Source organism: Filicampus tigris, chromosome 19 (genome assembly GCF_054856515.1).
Source record: "Filicampus tigris isolate MCC_2025a chromosome 19, RoL_Ftig_1.0, whole genome shotgun sequence".
NCBI classification, from domain to species: Eukaryota; Metazoa; Chordata; class Actinopteri; order Syngnathiformes; family Syngnathidae; genus Filicampus; species Filicampus tigris.
Window position 1 is genome coordinate 6308998 of NC_141235.1, and position 22590 is coordinate 6331587.

Here is a 22590-nt window from a genome sequence, read left to right on the forward strand (position 1 = left end):
ATACAGTACTGTGTTAATTCTGGAATTTCACTTCTGTTCTGGTTAAAAGCAGGGAACAAAGTCTTACAGACTTGAGTTCTTCATATACTTTATTTTCTTTGGAAAGGGCATATAACCAAGCATTTCATATAACATATTTTATCCCATATTTCAGCTCACCAGACAACAAACATACAAAACTATGGAGCTTAAAAACGCAGCATCATCACTTCTAGTTTAATGGCATTTGTTTGTCTTGATGTGCAGGGAAGAGGAGTTGGGGGGGTATAAGGCATTGAGTCACAGGAGAGGAGAAATATGGATATTTGATTGTCTCAGAGGGGGAATCACATATTTCCAGGGCTACTGCAGCATCCAAGACTTTCTCCATCGGTACCATTTTATGTGTCAATTCTCTAGGAACTGGACCTCTGCATTACACACGAGAGAGCAAGATAAAGAGAATAATCTTGTCCGTTAGATAAAATATTTGTCCCACACGTCACTACTGAGGTGACACAACGTTAGGTGTTCTCAGCTCAGTGGGGAGTGTTATTTAAGAAAAAAAACAAACAAAAAAAAAAACATCATGGTTTCATGGCCTGTGCTCATGTGCAACAACAGCTCCAGACAAAGAGGCATTTTTACAGAAAGAATCCTTCCGCTTACATTCATCGCACTCGAAGAAAGGCAAAAATACTGACTGCTTGAGGCTCGGGGAGGGCGGCTAACCCCGCTACTTACAATCGGAACTGCCCGAAAGAACAGCCACGCGTTTTAAGGAGACCGCGCTGCTACACCACGAGAGGGTCACGACACCTTCCTATGACATCCCTGAAACACCAAGACAGCTTCTCAGAAATACTGCTGTAATAATAATAATAATAATAATAAAAAAGAGCAGTTTATGGAAAGCTGTTTGAGCACGTGTTCAATATCCTTGATATCAAGGTCAATGTACTAGTACACTCTTTTGGCCTCTCTAGTAAGACAAATCTGTGCGTGAGTAGAATGACTAGTACTCACTGAATTGTCTTATTGGTGAGGACAAAGAGGGTACCAATACAAAGGTATTAAGATGGATATCAATAATTGCTCTCCATACAGTAAATCTACAATGCTTTCATCCTATTAAGGCTTTATTTACATGTACTGACTGCACCAAGTGTGTCGAGCCACAGGGAATGTGTGTGTTTAAACTTGGTAGGTAAATAAATACAAGAGCGAGAGAAAGGATGGAAGGGGGGGAAAAAAGTTAATTGAGTGTGTGAGATGACTGGAAACCTGCAGTCATCGCAAGTTTTTGGTTCCACCCGCTAAAGACTACATTTGTCATTTCATGTTCTAAGGCCATTTTCAACATTAAAAACAAGCACACCAAAATCCCAAAGTAGCCCATCATCATCTTTTGTTTGCCAACTAACTCCTTTGTTAGTTTGGCAAGAACTACGACCTTAAACGGAGGATTTCTGCATGGATGTTTGGTCAAATATTTGGAAAAGATAGCACACCAATCCCCCCAAAATCAGCACAACAGTGTGGGAGTGTGTGTGTGTGTGTGAGAGTATAAAAACAGGAAGTGTGCGTCCTCCCTTATAGGACGGTGCTCTCGCTGTCCAGCTCACAGTCTCTGGTAGGCGGCGGCGAGGATTGCGGCGCTGACTGCTGGTCCGCGATGAACTCCGGCACCATAGACCGACTCAGCCCTTTGAAGGACATATCTGGGTCTGAAGACAAGACACAATTGAAGTTAACACACACAATTTGAGGGAGATTTTTGCGTGTTAGTCCACCTGTGTGTTTCTTATCCAAACTAACGATTCATGCCCACGTGACGTAAACAAAAGGCCCCCGATGACAAACGTGGAACAGCATGAGAGTATAGAAACCCCTTTGAGAACCTAATCGATATCCTTGATGTACTAGTGTGTTCTTTGTCTACATTAGGAAGACAATTCAGTGCACTAGTAGTGTTAGTTCCACTACTAGTGTACAATTAAACCATACTCGTAAATTACTGTGCTACACTAGGAATACAACTGGAGCCAACTAGTGGGCATGTGTCACATACTAGTAGCCTACTTATTAAAGATATCAAATAAATGCTCAAGCGGTTTTCCACACAGCTACTAGTAGATGATTGTCTTTTGAGTAGGGCTGAACAATTAATCACATTTAAATCTATATTGAGGAGAAAAAAACAGCAATCAGATTATTTTTCAAAACTGTTCAGCCCTACTCACTAGTATGCTTGCTCTTTGAACATCTATTCAATATCCATCTTAAGGCCTCACTGCTAGGACAACTACGTCTACATGTTAGCAGTGAAGCAAAACTGTGCACTACTTAACATCTGCGTGCTACTACTACAACTTGTGCTAGATGTTAAGCGTTAGAATCATGTCATTAGGATCATACAGTTGTCAACTAGTGCACAATTTGGCCTCACTAGTAATGTGTCGTCCTACTAGTGAGGAGAAGTCCATCTGTACTAGTAGCCTATCAAGGATATCGAATACATGCTCAAACGGCACTAGTTGGCAACTTCATGCTACTAATACCGCTCGTGAAACTACACAGCTTTATTAGTGAACATCTAGCGAGTAGTGCTAGAAATACTCAGAGGTCTTTTTTGATAATTGATAAGGAGGTTACCATTGTGTGACACATGCCTACTAATTGGACATCGTCGTGTTACTAGTGCAACCAGTGAAGCTGGAGTTACATTTGCCCAAGAGCTTCACTGCTGTGTATGGGGAGGTCTAACAGCAGGTGGCGCTGCTGGCTTTGGGGTGAAAGCAAGCAAAGAAGTAGTGCGATGAGGAGAGGCAAAAGAAAAGAGTGTGATCGATGTAATTTGTGACTACGGTTGTAAATACTGTATTTCCTCAGAGTGGCCAAGTTGCAGAGTATTTGGTCAAGTTCAGATGATGTCTAATGGGGGTAAGGTGTTTTTCAAGGGCGGGGCCTTAATTTTCACAAATGCATTTAAATTTCACTTTAAAAGTTTCCTGGCTTGATCAGCCGTTTTTAGACACGTCACACACCCAAAAAACGAAAATATTAAAAAGTATTGGGGGAAAAAATTGGATAAAAAACATGACCATATGAATCCATGGGTGCCGAACCACAAGTATGTGGGGGTCCACTGTATATGCTTTTTTTTTTTTTTTTTTTTTTAAATAAAACAAAAATCACAGCATTTACTCTATATTAGAAGCCACCATTAATAAAAAAGTGAGTGGAGGCCACTAACTGTTATTGTAAAAAAAATATACTCGTTGCACACAGTGGAGGCCACTATAAGATAAAATAAGAAATAAATACTGTAATAAATTAACAGATTAAATTTAAAAAGTATATATTATATACACACATACATTAGTATACTGGCCACTTCTGAGGAAAAACGGTACATATTAGGGCTGCACATGCTTCATGCTGACACCGTTACAATTGTAAAACAGATTATAACCCATGTTCCACACTAGGTTAAAAAGGAATGTTTCCAAACATCCCCACTTTTTCAAACAGGTCACTTTCATGAGTCATGTGCAGCATGGAGGTTACGTGTCAGCCTTTGACGCATGATACACGAAGAAGAGACAGCAGGCGGTGTCAAATGGCCGCCGTGACACAAAGTGCACGTCAGTGAATTACAAACCTCTCACACCAGCTTCCTTACCCTGCGGAGGTGTTACAACGCACACGTGACCATTAGTAATCGAGCGGGAGGAGAAAAGATGACGTTAGAAAAGCCGCTCACCCATCATCTTTTCAGTTGTGGCGCAGATGCCGTTGGTGTCGCTGGCCACGGGGTTGGGCTGCGGCGGCGGGGGCATGCTAGGCCTGTTCCTGGGCCTGGGCACGGGCCGCGGTCGGGAGAGTGAGCCCGTCTGAGAAGGGGACGGGGAAGCGGGGGCTACCTGAGTGCCGTCCGGGGCAGGGGCGGCAGGGGGCGGAGGGGTATCCGGAGGGGTGGGGGAATCCGGCGGTGAGGGGTCTGCACTCTGAGGATCCCCAGTGAGCTGACTGGGAGAACTGGCTTGCGTTGGCGGCTCCGGGGGCGGATGGCTGGGGGCTTGGATCGGCGGCTGGTTACTGGAGTGGCGCCGGGGCGTGCTGTATATCTGAGAGTTGGGAGACGTGGAGGAGGTCGGGGAGTGGCCGGACAGGGGTCTTGGAGGGGGACTCAGGGGCTGGGGTGAGTTGACTGAAGTGGAGGACTGGCTTGGCGGCTTGGGGGGAGCGGGTGCCTGTTTCTTGATAACTGAGGATTGGTGAAGAACATTGGTTGCTTTTAGATTGCCCCTACTATGGTACGGTATGGTAATGTGTTTTAGTAAGTTTAATATGTGGAACTGGTAAAACTGACTAGGGATGCTCCGATCGATCGGGCACCGATCATGATCGGCCGATTTTCGTGAAAAAAGACGTGATCGGAATATTCGATCAAAGCCTTTTATTGCCGTTCAAAACATCTGATCACCCGCAGCTCATGCTTGGCTGCCGCGAGACGAAATGGCGAAAAGTTTATTTGTTTAATACGCGACGGCGTCCCTCCGTCCAAAAGCATCACTCGCGCCGCTGATTATTTTTGATCTGTTAAAAACAGTGTTACTAAAAGCTGGTAAATTTAAGTTTTTCTGTTATCTTTGTGACTGAGTAATTGTTGTATTGTGCCAGCAACGGTTTTGTATTTCTTCATGCTTTTGAAAATATACATAGATTTTTGTCAAAATTACGGCAATAATATGGCTGGTTTTTTCAGATAGTATTGCATATTAGCAGACACTAGAAATAAATGGAAAAATATACAGATATTCCATGTGATCGGTATCGGCCGATCTCACTCATGCATGATCGGTATCGGTGTCATAAAACCTGATCGGAACATCCCTAACTGATACCGTTAATTTCCCTGATATGCACCAACAAAAATCCCGCTTAAAACAAACTTTTCTTTATCTGTACTTGGTCCCCTGATTTTCTGATATCCTTTATTATCTGTGAATAATATGAATGAATAAAGATTCAAAATATATCAATAAAGTGTAAATGCTTTTAAATGCTACTCTGATTAATATTGAGTTTGTGGAATATAAATTCAGCAGCAAAATCCACCTGTCTTTGTCCGTCTCAGGTGGCAGCCATTTTGCCACTTGCTGTCGAAAATGACATCACAGTTGCTCAGGGCTCAGTAACTTTGCAAGGACCAACAATCGTTAGAAAATTAGGTGACTCTTCAGTTTGCCTATAGCCAACGGCATGCCCTTTTGTATGCATAATTCTCATCATCATATTATTATAGATGCAAATAGCCAACGGCATGCCCTTTTGTATGCATAATTCTCATCATCATATTATTACTATTAATAAAAGATTCTATATTACATACATTTATAATTATATTGCAATGTAAGTACATTTTTTACAACCTCTAGATGCTGGTAAACGTCTATAAAATGTGACAAAATGTTTGTAATTTTTATTACAATTTTTAATTTTTATTTTGCAAAACACATATTATTCACAGGAAATTAAATTAAATTAGTTAAAATTAATTTAATTAAAATTAAATTTAAAAAATGTTTTTCATATGGTTTCTATTTTCACCGATTGCAGGTGGGTCGACTGTACCAAACTACTTGTAGAACCACAATAATAAATCAATTGTTCAATTAATCACCCTGACTGAAACAATAAAAAAAAAAAAAAGCAACATATATTTCGAAAGGCAAAATTTCTTACACTGTTCCTGTAACACATTTCATTAAACTGCACCATGATCGTATTGTTACAGCTGCTCGATGGGCTGACTAGTCATCGTTTTCGTGCAAAATGAGGTCGGTGGTCTCACCTCGGCGAGTCATATGCGGGCTGGTCGCGGTGCCCATCTGGCCGGCAGCCTGGCTCCCTGCTCCAGAACCGTTCCGCTGGAGAGGGGGGGTCGGTGCAGTCGTGGGGTCTCGCAGCTTTGGGTTGCTTGATGGAGGGATAAGAAGGTGAAACTTAATTAGGAGGTGCATTGGGCATCATGTGTTACATGTAAGATGACTAATTGTGAAAGAAAAAGCACACTAGGGATCGGGCTTTGTGAACACAAAATGACTGGTTTGATCGAGTTGTAAAAGCATGTTGTCCCTCACCCTCCCAGAGAGCAGCAGAGTCAATCAAGCAGCTCTTACCTGAGCTCCTCCGTCTGCTGCGCCAGAAGCTGCTGAGCAGCAGTGAGCGGGGCGAGACCCTGCATCAAGCTATGGGGGCTGTCAGGCCCCGCCGCCCCCGGCAGAGCTTGCGGCTGTGGCTCGGCCGAGGGCTGCGGGACCTGCCCGGCGCCTTGTCCCTGCCCTGGAGCCTCCACGGGCGGTAAGGGGGGCTGGAAGGCGGGGGAGGTGTGCTGCTTTCTACCTGAGGTGGTACTGCCTCTACGGAGGGTGTGGTCCGAGTGCTTGTTAGAGGTGTTACTGGGGGTGAGGACGGTGGTGAGACAGTGAAGGAGACAAACAGATAACACCACACGAGTGATCAGAAGAATAATGATTATTACACCAGAAGGCGAATCATCTTAAATCCAGGGAGAACACAAAATGTAAGTAGGATTGGCGTCCAAACACCAGAAACGTTTTATGCATAAATTATGAACTTGTGAGAAATTATAATACTGTATAAACTCTAATCACCGGTGAGTCCAACAGTCAGGAGGCAAAATCAAAGTCAGGAAAGCAAACTGCTTTAAAGGCAAATATGAAATTCTTTTTAAACAAATTGAGACACAAACAACACTTAAAATGTTTACTTGTCTTTGCGGCTTGTGTCTGTCTCTGGTCCCACCAAACTGCCTGGTCTTTTCCTCTCTATCGTGCCGCTGTCATAATCCAGATGATTGCTGTGGTTGGATGAAGGTACAGGCATTGCAAACATGCCAGACACATTGAAGTCCACGTCTGAAAGATGAGAGGGAATATTTACAAAAACATTTTTTCAGTCTTGCTGTATGCATCAGATAAACTTTACAACCTGTAAGGACTGTAGATCATGGCCTTAAAAGTTGTCATTTCAAATTTTCTAGAGTTTCGGGCCAATAATACAGATTTCATGAGAAAAAGATACAATCTTCTAAAATTAAATACATTTTGCCCATGAACAAAAGACCCCCCATGATGCAATTCTTTATGGGGGCTTAGGAGCTCTTTGTGTGGACTTGGCTCAAACTGACTCCCATGTAATTTGAGTGAAAAAATAAAATAAAATAAAATCGGTTAAAAGGTTAGAAATCAGTAGATGTGCATGTGAGTCTTGGAAGATGTTAACTCCAATGAAACTTAACATTTGCTCCTTGTTAGCATGAACAATGTAAATTCTCAAAACAGCTGTTCATCCCTGGTGTCAAGTAGCGAGCTGCAAACTTCTCTGGAACAAAATGAAGGTTGTAAAGAGAAAACCCTGAACTTACCCTCGGGAAAGAACCAGTCAGCATGCTGGATGATGGGTTCTATTATGGACACCACATGCACAGATGTAGCCGCAGCCATCTCTGCCAAACTCCTGGGTGTCCATATGAAAAACAGAACAGAAAAAAAAAAAAAACCTTGCTTAACATTTTTATAAAGTAACCTAAATGTTAATTGGATCTTTCACCACCAACATACACTTCATTCCATTATCATGGACAGCTACTCACCCTTCAGTCTTGGCCCAGAGCAGATTGGGTCCAAGGACAATGGCAATGTTGCTGGGAGTCATTTTGTTTATCTCGCTGTCCTGAGCCAGTTTAGCAAGGAACTTTACCAGATACCTACATGTGAATGACAATGTCAGACAAACTATACAATTAGAGACTCTAGTAAAGTATTGTTGGAATTGAGGGCGAGGTTACCTCAGGTTTGTTTTATTGTTCTTAGGTAGCTTATCGCATACAAGCCACAGAGCCTGAAGTCTCTTGTCCGAATCTGATAAACTGAAACATAGAAAGAGCAGAGCTCAAGCAAGGTACACACATTCCGATAATATCTGTCTTATCTGAAAAAAAAATACCCGACATACAAGGAATTTACATTTTTTTCAGTGTTTGTCATTTGTTAATCTTGCATTTGTGGTTAGCCAGTTCGTACCATTAGGAAAGCAAATTTTGGTAGCTTAAAAATCACACATGCTGATTTTGTCCTCATCGTGTGTGAGGTTTCTCACGCTTTAAAAAAAAAAACCAAAAAATGGTTTAAGTGTCGAAAACATGACATGAATTTCATGTCTTATGTTTGTTTCAACATCAGAGCCTTGCCTGCATGTTTGGGTCCATTCATCGTAAAGCTGGTGGGTCATTAAAGGTTCAGGGAGTTCCCTCAGGTAGGATTTCAGTGCCCCTGAAATTGCATGTCCACAAATATTTCAGGTTTGTGTTAGAGGTAAGCTTTAGCAAACTGAGTTCTGGTTTGGGTCGTACCAGCAACAGCATGGGGGTCGGAGTAGAACTCCTCCAATTGTGAGGTGGAACAATCCAGCGCCGCCTTGAGCTTCTTTAGCTTGGATGCCCCAGCTGCAATTCTGAATAGACCCTGTCACACACAAAAACGGCGGTCATGAATGCCCGAAAACAACAAATGCCAGATGTAAGCAAAACTACCACTTGCAGCAGAGCACACACTTTACATTGACAAACAAATAAAGCAGTCTTCACACCATAACGGCACAAACCAGACTCGCCAGGATATTGAATAGGCCTTTTCAGTTGAAACTCTCTTGTACAAACACAGACTCAGAGCTAGAAATCTGAATTATGAGCAGGAGGGCTATTGGACTCTATTGTATTCTAAATTTGTTTTCAGGAGGGGACATCACCACCTTTTCATCAATCATCATGTTGGTGGGGCAATCGTCTGTGGGAATTGCGTAAAAGTTTCCCCTGTTTACACTGAGTATCCGCTCATCTCTGACAACCTGCATGTGAACGAGCTATTTTAAGCTTGCTCTCAGTTTGCGGAGCTGTTAATCGCGACCACGGCCCCGTGTGAGTTTTAATGAGCTACGTCAGCACTCGTTTTACTTAAGGCAGCAAAACAAACGGGCGAGTGGTCAGGTTTTGAGCAAACGTAAACTCATTCTATGCTTTGAAAATACAGAGGGGAAATTAACTGGCGGCAAGATCATCTTTGAACAATGAAAGTGCAGTCCTATCATCTGTTGTGGTTTAACGGCAAGGATGATGACGATTTTTTTTTAGGTCACAAAACAATTGCTAAATGCGACACAGGTGTTTTTTTGGCAAGACAATTCATCTTTGAAAGGGCGGATCAAAGGTAATTTGTGAGTGGAAACCAAGAATAAAATTAGAGGAGAATAGACATTATGGACAAATCTTGCAATTTAAGTGACACAAAGTGGCAAGCTGGAAGTCATGTATTTAATGCTTATTTGATTCAGTTGCCAATCAATGAACTTTAAAGTGATTCGGTAGAAACTTCATAAAACCAATGAATGCGACATAACTAAATATAAATGCCAGTTTCTTTTGGCTCCCCTACCTCTTCCTTCATGCCAGTCTCTAATAGCATCATAACACAGGCCTCTATGGGCAGGGCGATCTCCCTCCCACTCCTTTTCAGGTGTTCATCCAGTGCGGTGCCAAAGGCGGGCTTCTCAATCCATGAATCTGAACATAAAATGTGAAATTCCTCATGATGACAGCAAAGACTTTTGACATTCTGAATTCGTTCTTATCCATTGACACAAAACGACAATACCAAACGTTGGACTGTCAAATTAGTGTGGGCCGGAATTAGTCTGCACAGCAGATTTGTGGGGTCAACAGTTTGGGTGAAGCACTAAGTCAGCAGGACACATTGTGTGCATGTTTTGTGTTTACACCTACGTCAGATATTCTGCAATGGAGGTAGGCTGTAGCGAGTGCAAGGAGTGTGCATGTGCACATGTGTATGAATTGATTCAATGTTACACACATTGAGCTCTCTCGATGCTACAGAGTGTATTTTTTTGTGTATTGTTGAATACCTCATTGGGAATGTGCTTGCTTTACCTTGCTGAGCCTGGATGGTTGGCAAGACACTCTCCAGTAAAGTGAGAGATTTTCTGTGGTATTCAGCCTGAGCTTCAAGAAGCTACGGGAAGAGAAAAGAAGAAGAGAAAATGATGAAGGCTGCAGAATGAGACAAAACCAAACAGGAAAGCCAGCCTGGTCTGCGCTCTGCTTTTAAAGTGACACGACAGCTGCGGGCATTCCCACGGAGGCCTTGCAAACACATTTTTCACTTGTCAAGCGCGGTTGACTCACTGAACTCACCGTTAAGAAATAGCAGGCATAGTCTCCTTCTTTTGAGAAGAAACTGTACATGTCTGCGGCAAGTTGGTCCTGGTCAGAGAAGCACATGGTGAAAGGTGAGGATGTGCCAGTAAAGAGTAGGTTTACAGAAGAACAGGGTACTAGTTATTCAATATTTTAAGTGGCACTTGGTTTGGCGGGAGGTAACGCGACTATGTGAGTCATAAATCCTCCTGTGCGAGGAAAATGACGAGGGGGAAACATATGGCTTTTACTCTTCCTGGGCAGAAAACCTGACATATATCCTGCAGCAGAGCGACACTAAAACGCGCCAATGATCAACTTCAATAGCTCCAGACACATGCGCGCGGCAGCTGACGGGGCATTTTGAGACCTCCGCACGTGTCAGCAAACTGGGTCGGAAAGCCTAAAAAGTCTTGGAGTGCTCACTCTCTGCTGTAATAAGTTTTTCACAGTTGAAAGCTTTGGCCAGGCAAGGCTATAAAAGACAGCCGGCCTGCATATTTGTTTAAAAGTCACCTGATCGGCCAGTATACGAGGCTGTGCAAGTTGTCATGTGAATGCAATGTGAGACACTTCCACAGCTGTACGATAATGAAATGGGTGGAAGCCCTCACCCTTAAAAAGGAACACATTGAAGCAGCTCGTTTCCACGCGCAGACTTTGATACCTTGCAAAGTTCCACTTTGTTCATGGCCTCGTCCACCTCCTCCTTGAGAAGGTCAGCCTTGGCTGTCAGTGCTTGAGTGTTTGTCCCTGAGATTATTGACTTGGTCGCCTGCAACCATCTGTGTTTGGACACACATACACGCACGGCATCAGATTGTCTCTATGACAATGTCAACTTCATGTGACAAACAGAAGCCCTCTCCTTCGTGATGTTAAGTTTCAAATCCGGCAGAGACAAGCAGTTCAATATTCGACTAGTAAATGACAACTTGACATTAACTAGAACTAAATATTGATGAGACAGACCTTGCTCTGGCAGAATCGTAGTCCAGCACCAATTTGGCCAACTGCTTCCTCTGTTTCAGAATGTTGGGGATGTCCATCTTCAAGAAACCAAAAACAATAATACTTCTTTTTTTTAAAATGTTGACTGTCAATCAAAAATCTTAACCTAAATCGAAGAGAAACACGTTAACAAGAACTTTTTTGTTGTTGTTTTATACAGGCGCTGATTTCGATAATATAAAAACCATCATACTGAGAGGTGTGCAAAACAAATCTGGCAATGTGTTCAGAAATGTAATTTGTGACCAGCTGCCTTTTGAGGATTCTGACCTCTGCAAGCTGGCTGAGAGGATCCAGGACGTCTTTCTCTATCTGCAGCTCGTGCTGCATCAGTTCAGATGCCAGACGACTCTCTGCGTCCCCGCACACCTCCATCATCTTCCTGTCAACACATATTAGTAGAGAGGAGGGTTTTAGTGTAACCCTGAACAAAAGGTGGGAGGCAACTGACAAACTGTAGAGAAGATACAAACCAAGTTGTTGTGTTGTCCGATTTTTTACTCGCATTTTCATAAAATAGTTGAGAAAGCGAAGGTGAGGTGATGCAATCTCTCTTCCTCATTATTCCCAGACTAACATGTGACTGCTAACTACTTTCAGAACCGTGAAAAGATTTTTACATCCCGTTTTGTGCATTTCGTTTGGCCACCGTGAATGAGCGGATCTTTAATAGAAACATGCCATTATCTGAAAATGAGATGATAATGTTTGTGTGACCTCATCATTCACACTCTCTCAGGAGCATCTGGCCTGTACATTCACAGTTGCCACAGAGGAGGAAAAGATTATCTGAAGTGTCAGTCAAGGAGCAACTCACCCTATTAAAGAGTCTTCGCCCAGCTGGTTTCCACCTTCCACCATAGCCTGGGACAACGCCGTCAGCGGAAGCTTTTTCTGTGGCGGATATGTGTTTGTGTGGACGAGAGGCAGATGCAAACAAACAATTAGACTCAAACTGAGGCACTTTAAAATCAGCGACAGTCTGTGTTTCTATTCAAAAGCGTGAGGTTGAGGCCAATGGAAATGTCATCAAGACTTTTCCATTGAGCAAGCGAAGAGGTGCATTCACAAAGTCAGGAAGAGGAAGTGAGCTTTGTGAGAATAGGGAGCAAAGTAGAAATTCAATGGGATACGAGAGGCGACCAGGTGAAGTGAATCTATAAAATGCAGTGTTCTTCCCAAGCACCTTTAAAACAGACAGGTTGTACAAATTGTTTGCTCAATCCCAACCCTACTATAATGAGGAAAATACAATCCAAACAGTCATGCAAAGGCTCTAGTGAAAGTGGATGTAAAGAGCTAAAGAGATGTAATGGAACAAGTGCTTTTAAACAGGCCAAGGATGTGGAATACTTCTTTCTTTTGTTTTTTACCTGACCATTTCCTGTATAGAGGCGTGGTACGGACTGTAGTGCATGTTGGGTTGTGTGGGGCAGAAAACACAGAAGATACATCACGTCGACTGGGATATTTCTAAGTCAGATGCAATGAAAACCGTGACGGAGAAAGCTGCCTTGTACATGATTTACTCATTAGTTCAATGATTTCAATTTCAGGCTTAGAACAGGGGTCACCGACATCTTTGAAACTGCAAACTTCTTCTTGCGCACAGATTGAAGCAAAGGGCTAATTTTAATGTACACTTCAGGGAAAAAAACAAATCTGCTTAAATTCTTACTATATTGCAACTCTATTTTCAAACAGCTATTTTAAGAACAGGCTCGAGGGCGACTCATGAGGTCCTACCTGGTGCTAACAGGCACCGTTTTGGTGACCCCTGGGTTAGACAAACAGTTGACTCACGTGTCTTTTCTCTACATCGGCGCCAATGTGACCCTGTAGACATGAGACCATCTTCTTGTGTGTGTTGTGGGACACCACACGCACCAACTCCATCCGCCGCTCAATCTGTTCAACAGGACGGAACAATAGTTAGCAAGTATCTTCTACATTTTAGACTTTCAAATTTAGACAATGTTGAGCTGCATTTTAGCATCTGGCCTTTGAGATTTGGAATCCAGGATTTAAACTGTGGACTGTATTTTGTCGTAGGTATGATTGATATATTGACACTGATGGCTAATGAGTTTGGGTCCGGAGCATAGATTTGATCTGCATCTGCCTTGAGGGGAGTTCAGAGTTCAACCGTGATTGATAGGGCCGGTCCCATAGAGCAACGCTGGAATGTTATCTTTAAAGCGCATGGCTCATCGGAAGTGTTTCCATAGCAACTGTCACTGTGCTGTGAGCAGGGCCGAGGCGTTCATTAGTGTTCAAAAGGCTTTGGGGTTACACAGGCTTTCTCCTGTACGCGGCCCAGCGACACAGATCCACTCTGTGTTTGAGATATAATACTGTCATTGATTAGCTGGTCAATGATGGGAGTCACAGCTATTTTGGTTGGAGGCCAAGTCAAGCTCTGCACTGTCCTTGTGATGCCAGGTGCTTGACCGGCTCGGCCAGTGTCAACAATGTGCGCAGCATTTCCGTCACTTTTTCACAACGCCTTAGCCAAATAAGAGGATATGGAAAACGCTTGGCAAGTTCACTCCTTGATCTCATAAAAAGCTGGCACCAGCAAAGGAAGAAAGTTGGGCCTGCTGAGGGAAACAAAAGCCAAGTTAAAACAATGTTCCATGGGGTCTGGAGGGCTAGCGGCGCAGTAACGGAGGGGGACAAATGCAAAAGGGAGGATCAACCAAATACCAGACAATTGTGTTCCAAAAACAGAACAGAGTCAGAATTCCACAGCAGATATCCGCCTCCATAAGCCATCCCGTCTCCTTTTTGCCTCCCACTGTTCTCGCGCTTTTACGTCATTCGTGACCCATGGTGGCCCCCGGCATTCCCAAAACAGCTGGGTCGAATACAAACCCACCAAACGTGCACGCAAAACACAAGATCTATATAGCCTTGCAATGTTGCTCCAACTGAGCGCAGTTAGTACTTGGCACGAAAACAAGATGGGGATTCCCTTTCCGCCATTGTAGGAGGAGGAAAAAAATCACAGTTCTACTGTATGTATTGGAAGTGTTTGGCTTATGCATGACAAGGAAATGGTTTCCTTGCAAAACAGGATACAGAACACCAGAGCAGAATTTCTGCTATATGCCTCGAAAGGGTACCAGCAGGGTGTGTCTCACCAGTTCTGATGAGTTAAACAACGGGACAATCCCATGACGTACTACAGGCCAGGGAATCCCAGACTTGGAGAAAGACAAAGAAGGTGCCTGTCCGGCTGTCTGTATTTGTTTATTGGTTTCCAAGAGGAAAGGTGTGTACAAGTTTGGAATGAGAAAAAAAACAACCATGACTCATTTAGGTGATTTTAAACGTCAGGACTAATCTGTTTGCACCAGAGAAGTGTAGCAGAGCCTGGTTGCTAACCTACCAGACTGCTGTCAAATTTTGAAGGATGAGAATATAGCATATTGTGCAAGTGGACTCCTTGTTCATTCCACAGCATTTCTGTGGTCTCCTACTGTGGTCAAGCTGCTATTAAAGAGGAGCAGCGAGAAACGGCAGCTCAGTGGGAGATCGGGGTAACAGAAAGATGGCTGGCTGGAACACTTCAGTGTATGTATCATTCAGAAAAGCCAAGACAAGAGCAAATTCATTAAACTAGAGGAGAAATTTAAAACCTACAACTGATTTGATGGCTAAATCTCTCCATCCTTTTTCCAGTGCGTTTCCTGGAGCCAATCCCAGAAGACTTTAGGGCAAGGGACGACTTACACACAATCGTCATTAGTCAATTGCGGGATGATTGTTGAAGGGGGCACTGAATCTCGGGCAGATGCAAATCAAGAATGTGAACAACTTGACTTCTAACAGTCACAATTAATTTCTGCTTGAGAGATGGCCTTTCAATTCTCTTCTGAAAAGGTCCAAGACTTTAAAAACAATGAGAGGTTGAACGAATCAGAAACTATCACATTGCCATCCAGTACTGAGTATATCAAACGGAAGATTTTATACAATACAATACAAAACAACAGTGATAGTCAACTGTCCGACATAATAAAATTCAGCCATTTCCTTCATTTGCCTCAAGTGTAATCACCTTTTGTTCATCTAATTACATCCACGTTACTGAAGCACTTTTGTACGTATAAAGTCAAAAATGTTGAGGGAACATGTTCGGCAACATTTGCTTATGTGTCGCCAACAAATCAAAGTGTGTGCAACTGAACAGTAAGTCCTGTTGTTTTCTCAAAGCCATTCCAACGCACTTCGTATTACTTGCATCGACGACAACACCCAGTTGCACACAAAGAAGCCTCATCGCTGGAATGCCTTTGCTGAGCAGCCACTATTGGGCGCTGTCAACCCCACCTGCTTCCTCAAGATCGACACAGAGACTGGAGGAACAACTGAACCACAGGTGTTAAACATGCAGTTATAGAGAAGCTACACAGCACAGCCACAGACATTGACCTCTGCCCACATGTCTCAGTCTTCATTGTCATTGTGGAAGTGTTTCACAGCTGCTAGTCAACAGTTCTTAGTAGATCAAGTGAACAGTTTGGTAGTGCGACCTTAACGTCACTTTTTTTTATTTATCCTTTTTTTATTACATGCGCTAGCTTCTCCGGGCACTTAACTTATATCTTCCATTTGACGTCAAGTGCCTACCTGCCCTAGATGCCATTATTTTATTTTTATTTTTTTTAAGAGGCCTGTGAATCGCCTGATGATGCAGAAGATCACCATGATTGACTGTTAGCACAGCCCTGAGCAACTGTGATGTCATTTGACACAAAGTGGCCGCACCGTGATGGGCAAAAACGGGTGGATTTTACCGCCTAACTCATATTCCACAAACGCAATATTAATCAGAAGGCCATGTTTCGACTAGTGGCCTGCATAAAACATATTCTTGTTAAAACTTTTGAGGGGTTGACCTCCTCTTCAAATGAATTACCGTAGTATACTCCATGGAGTGTGTGTCTTGATTGTGAAGTGCGAATGATGAAGTCAGTTTACCCACATTTTTGTTTCATCAACATACTTGGAAAAACACCTCAAAAACATTCAAGTGTGGCCAACACCCAACAGTTGCAGCCTTTCCCTCCCTGGATGAGGTAAGAACTGTTCCCAGCTCTCCAAAGTCAGATTAATGGTTTACCTGTAAAAGGTCATCACTGAGAACCTCCGTTTTCTCCGCTCTGCGGATGAGAAAGAAAAACAGAAAGGAAGCGATCAGTACTGACAGACAAGGACAAGAGATAGAAGTAGCCATGCTTCATTTCAGTTTACGTATTATGAAAATATGTGCAAGGAGTGGACCGTGCTGCAAAAATACCGGTCTGTGCATTGAACTTGAACACCATGGGTTATCTAGCAAAAGCAGTCTCAAAAGGCTACACCAGCCCAGATCGAGAAAAACAAAACACGTGTAAAATAGTCTTTAAGACATTTAATACAATACTAATGGAGAAAGCATGGCACAGGTTCAAACGGTGGAGCTTAAACGAGGAGTTGCTTCAGGTCGTTAGTTATGTGATGACTCACACACGCGGAGCAACACCACAGCAGTGCCCTGACCGAGCCTATTATTAGTAGACTAATAGTTGGGCCTGGTGAGGTCAGACAGATTAAATTCTTTTAAAGAGAGGATACGGGAGGAACTAATGCTTGCTTATCAACAATTGTAACTGACCAAGGCGACTATAGTCTTTGTATAATGCTAATTTAGCCATGTGAAGCGATGATCACGCATCACATCTGATGGCACACAATATAAGCGTTGAATATGAAATTCTATGTCTGTTGTGGAGCATGTCTACCTTACTGTTCTCAGAATCCGGGTTTGATTCTCGCCTCTGACCTTCCTGTGTGGACTTTGCATGTTCTCCTCATGCTTGGAAGTGTTTTCCTCCCATACACCAAAAACATGCTTGTGAGGCTCCTTGAAGAGACTAAATTGCCCATACATTTGAATGCAAGTGGGAATACACTATTAAGTGTAACATCTTACAGCCACCCTTGAACGCGACTCACTTTCCCTCAACACGTCCTGTCGCTGAACATGATGAAGCAGGTAAAACCGAAGTAAACCTGTAGACACTCTCGAGGCTGCAATTTGGGTAACGGGAGCTTTCAATGAATTCTCCCTCATAGACTGTGGTCTTGATGAACTGCAGTAACCTCATCAGAGCAGCGAACAGCTGCTTTCCATTACTAACATGGAGGCAGAGAGCAGGCAGAAACAGCGAGACTGACACAGACGGGAAAGAGAGTTTAGGGGTTCCATGGAAAGAAACACAAATACTGAGGTTCAGAACTGCTGTTGGGGGTTACAAACTCTGAAGTAATGTAAAGCCAATGCATGGAATTTTTTATATTTTGGGGCGGGGGCTGGGGGAGAAGCACGCAACAGAGTGCGATTCTGAAGCCACAATATGGAACTCCTAGTTCTGGTGTACCCATTCTGATGAAGCATTTATGTGGTTTGGTTTAAATGGTAATAGATGTAATCGTCAAACACGCTGAGCCTGTAACCCGACATTCTCAACTAAAGATTTGCAAGTTAACCACGTTAACATGGGCTGTCTCACTAATGGCACTAAACCTAACTACGCTACCCTTTGATGTAGTCAAGGAAAAACTCCTTAACTCATTCACTGCCATTGATGAATTTACTCTTCTTTTCACAGTCCAGGAACTTATTTATAGTTTGTTTCAATTTTTTTTTAAACGTTAGGGTAAAAGAGGGTCCCAAAATGTCTGGCAGCAAATGAGTTAATACAGAGCAAAATCTCCAGCATGAATCCTTGGGAGCTGATCTGCTGTGGCTGCAAATAGAATTTCCCACCACTGATGAGTTCTTTAAACACACCACAGTGCATCTGGCCCACTTCACAGGCAGAGCCTCAAAGCTGAGTCAAAACATCCAAATGGAAATGTGTCTTATATACTGTATAAAGGCGAAAAGTAAAATACTTAAAAAAAAAAATTTTTAAAACCTGCGCTGTTTTGAATTTACAAGTGCAAATAAAAGATGTATAACATCTAAGTTATGCCACTAAACCTTCGAGGTTTAAACACCAATATGCATGATGCACGCATCTCTGTCTTGGCTGCGCAGTAATATACAGCTGAGTTGAAAAAAATCGCACAATAACAATAGTTCAGAAAAAAAAAAAATAGAATTTAATGGAGAAATTTCTCGTGCCTATCGGAAATGATACCTCACAAATTGTAATCTCCCTCTACAAACTGTCCACAATGTCACTACTTGACTATTCCCTCCAATTTTTTGTGAGTTTGGATTAAGGATACTCGATACCACCAATACAGCAAACTAATACCGCTAGGATTTTGATACATAAAATTTCAACTAATACAATTACAGATAATTCACAAGACATTTCTTTATTTTTGATGCACCTGATGATTCGATGTGTCAAACTATTGCAGTGTAGCGCAAAAATTTCTTGATTGTGAGGAATCATCAGCCTGCATTTAAAAAAGCAATACTTGTTTGTCCTGTTACACCCCCCCCCCCCGCTCCCCCCCCAAAAAAAGAAAACACAATGCTGCAGAGAAAATAATTGGCCACATGCAGCCTTGACAGGGGGCAAACCACTGTAAACAACACAAAACAATTGTTGAGCTGGCATCAGCTGACCTACAGCTGCCCCCCATAACAGTAAATTGAAGGAGCAGTTTTGGAGAAACAGTCCCACCGCGTGCTCGATCTGACTACTTGACCACCGTGGATGCCAGTTGGGGATGGTAACCATGGCGACCTACAACCAAAAGTGGAAGTAGAGTAAGCGAATACTGCCACCGGAAGCACAATAGAGCTTCTGTTAGCAGACACTCCACACAATCAGCGGGCTGAGGAGTAGGGAGGCTCGTTCTGTTTGCAACAGTTGGCAGCTTGAGGCACACAGTAATGGATACTGGACCTGGATGAAAGGAACTGAGAGAATAATTGAGTGACTCGGGCCATATAGTTTCCTCTAATGCAACCGATTGTGAGAGCAATCCATCGGGCACTCGAACTGTGCAAGTAATGCTAATTGTTGTCGCGCAACAACAAATCAAGGGGTGGGTCGATGAAACAGTTCTTTATTATTTCACTCGGCAAGGTTTTCATACATGTCGCATTCTAATTCACCCACAATGTGAATAGTGAAATATGTTTCATTTGCATTTTAGACAGGACTCAGTCTCATCTCGGACTTCCTGACTTTAAAACGTTAATTAAAAAAATAAAAAATCTCCATACAGAGGAGAAATGAAAGAAACATAATTAGTCACAATCCACAATTTTCTTAACCACTGTTAAAGAACCAACCCTACATGACATTACTCTGTGCACACATTAGAATTATTGACGATTCAAATATTTAAACAACGCCTCAAGGTGGTTTTTCAGTCTCACCCATTACAAGGTGGTTTTTCAGTCTCACCCATTACAACGAAGAAAACCAACCGCTTTTGGTCTAACAAAAAGCCGTCTCATTTTGCTTGCCATTAAACAGCTGACACACCTTCCTGTCCCAAGGGCGAGTCTCTCGGCACCCAGGGAAACACCCATTTTCTCTTTATTTAAACGTGACATTCAATCGGGAGCAAGGCGCCCTCCCGACACTGAATAATTCCAGTTTGCATAATGCTACATTAATAATTTCCCTCCAAGTTTTGCCAAGGAAAAACTATGACTTATGTGAAGAAAAATGGCAAAAACACTAAGAAAATGTGGACAGTGGAAGTCTGTCTATTCCTAATAATGTCATGACCCTGAACTATGGTAGTCCATAAGGGATTCAAAACAATAATAATAAACTTGATATCATGTCGGGGGCCGCAAAATATCATCCTGCTAGCCGCAAATGGCCCCCAGGCTATAGGGGGGTACACCCTGGACTCGTAACCAATCAATAGCAGCTATTCAGTTGTTGTTATAACTGGTTTGAAAAGACAAAGACCAAAACAAGCATCTAAATCCCGAGCAATTTCTCATAGTTTCACCTCACTGCAGCTCCAAATAAGGTCATTTTTTGACTTGCTGTGTCTCAGGTTCTCTTTCACCGGACTTCACACCTTGGCGTCCTGTGACTAGATCTTAAACGGCAAACGTTTACTACAATTGGCCCACTCTGGCAAACAAATATGTACAGTATGATGCCAAGGAGTTCATAGACTACCATCTGAAATAACCGCGCTACATGCTGCTTCGCCTCCACTTAAATTTCATTCCATGCATCAATCTTGCCAACTCTCCGTTCTCTCACTAGAAAGCAGCAGCTTGTCTCTGGGAGGCAGTTTCCTGTTTGCAAAAGGAGCAGAAGGAGAGATTTCCTCTCAGAGGCTGAGTGCTGGACATAGCATTCTGCCTTCGCACAATCGCAGGAACCCGGGGGGCAGCCGAGACGGCCTCGCCGCTCCTTGCCGACACGGATATACAAGCGGGCGTTACCTTCACCCAAAAGGTTTGCTCGATGCTTGGAGGGAAGGAAGGAGACTGCTTGTGCACGAAAGTAATGCACTCGCTCTCACAGGCATGTGTCTGCTTTCTGCATTACGTTCCTTTCAGCTTTAATTTACAGCTGGTTTACTGTATGAAAGAATATGAGTATACCAGCTGCAGAGGCTCTTAAAGGTACTTAGTGAACATTACAGGCGTGCTCTTGTCCATTAAAAAAAAAACAGAACAAGGGGGCAAACCATGTCTGTGAACGAGTTTTTATAATCAAAAAGATCTGCAGACATAATGCATTAAATCATTCTCTTAACCTAACCATCTATGTTGCAATCGACAATATGAGTACAAAACAGTGAATTCAAATTCGCATGCATGTGTCATTTATAGAGGCAACAACTATGTGACCAGTAATAAAAAGTATGCTCAGAATGTGTTACATCTTATCTTGTCGAGTATAAAATACTGATTATTTTGATTGTACTGATGGTCAAACGCAGCCAATGTTGCTGATTATTTCAAATGTTCATGCTACTATACATAATAAACATACAGTACTATTATTACATCCCAAATTATTAGCTAAGAGATTAGCAATACGATGCATCTGTTCATTAACGTTAACGTTAAATACAGCACACACTGGAACTACATTTGGACAATTCATTAGACACATTCAATACAAGACTAGATATCAAATAATCGGCCTGAGTCACTGCAGTACACCAATCCATCAATTTTCTATAGTGTTTATCCTGTTTGGGCTCTCAGGGATTTAAAGTCTGTCCCAGCTGACGACATGCAAACTCCGGAGGTGCAGAGATTCGAACCTAGAACATCACAATGAGGCAAGCAACTTACCGGTAACAACTTGGCCAGCAGACACCACCATCCTTCTGTTGCTCATATCCAGATGGTGCCAACACTGACATGTTGATTTAACAGTATCTGGTCAATACCCCATACTGTTATATGATGGGACACTTTTGAAGAATCCCCAATGAGCAAGCAAATTTGACTACATAAACGACCTCCTCGTCTCCATTCAACCATTTCCCCCATAAAGTAATGACAAAAACAATACAGTGAACACCATATAACGTCATATTAAGGTGAATACATACTAGCTATTTTCCTCAGGAGTAAATAACGTACACTTGCGATACTTGCCTGCCAACTGTTTGATTGGCGAGCTGCTTCATGCGATTAAACTGCTTCTTCATTTTCGGTGGCGTTCCAGTCGAGTCCTTCGAAAGTTCACACTTGGAAAAAAATGCTGACTTTGGATTGTCATTAAGTTCACAAAGCCTCTCCTCGTTTTCAACTTTCCCAGCTCTCGCTGTGACAGGGAAAACATGCGCGAGCCATTTGAGCCGAAAGCCAATTAACGATAGTTGCTAGCTTGCTAGCTTCTAAATTAGCCTTTCCGAAGTGGAAATGTCTTCAGAGAGGTGGGACGGCATGGTCCACCAACTTGCTTTTCGCGATAATTCCGGCCAGGAAAGTCGTAAGGGAAGCCGCGGGGCAACTTTCACCGGTTCCAGCGGCCTTACATCACTCTCCGCGGGCCCGGACGGTCCCCGGTTGGTGTTTGCTTAGTGACACCCGCTAGCCGACGAGCTAACGCTGCGTTAAACGAGTCTAGAGTCGAGTAATCCGTCAATGCGCTTTCTCCCCGTAGAGAGGAGAGAGTGAACAGCAGCACTGAGTGAGAGACACCCAGTGACAGAGAGCGAGAGAGAGCCAGAGAGTGAGTGAGCGAGTGAGCGAGCGAGAGCGAGAGAGAGAGCGAGAGAGAGCGAGAGAGAGAGAGAGAGAGAGAGAGGGGGGGGGGGGGGACAGAGAGAGAGAAAGAAAGAGAGAA

General features: G+C 43.0%; 1 protein-coding gene across 6 annotated transcripts; it reads right to left on the reverse strand.

The window, feature by feature from the left end:
* Positions 1 to 71: 71 nt before the first annotated feature.
* arhgap17a (Rho GTPase activating protein 17a) lies at positions 72 to 22470 on the reverse strand. Of its 6 annotated transcripts, XM_086015737.1 has the most exons (22): positions 21882 to 22470; positions 16419 to 16458; positions 13094 to 13198; positions 12664 to 12696; positions 12108 to 12184; positions 11561 to 11672; positions 11252 to 11328; positions 10947 to 11064; positions 10277 to 10345; positions 10013 to 10094; positions 9501 to 9628; positions 8423 to 8534; positions 8261 to 8342; positions 7859 to 7939; positions 7664 to 7777; positions 7436 to 7527; positions 6779 to 6926; positions 6168 to 6446; positions 5840 to 5964; positions 3746 to 4249; positions 3644 to 3665; positions 1560 to 1706 (listed from the first exon to the last, which is right to left on the reverse strand). In XM_086015737.1, exons 1-21 carry the CDS (start codon positions 21947 to 21949, stop codon positions 3661 to 3663), a joined length of 2451 nt encoding a protein of 816 aa, XP_085871863.1. In that variant the 5' UTR covers positions 21950 to 22470; the 3' UTR covers positions 1560 to 1706; positions 3644 to 3660. The 6 variants fall into 6 exon arrangements, with proteins under 6 accessions (XP_085871859.1, XP_085871858.1, XP_085871862.1 ...); XM_086015733.1 differs by lacking the exon at positions 3644 to 3665 and having other exon boundaries at positions 72 to 1706; positions 21897 to 22470; XM_086015732.1 differs by lacking the exon at positions 3644 to 3665 and having other exon boundaries at positions 72 to 1706.
* Between the last annotated feature and the right edge of the window lie 120 nt (positions 22471 to 22590).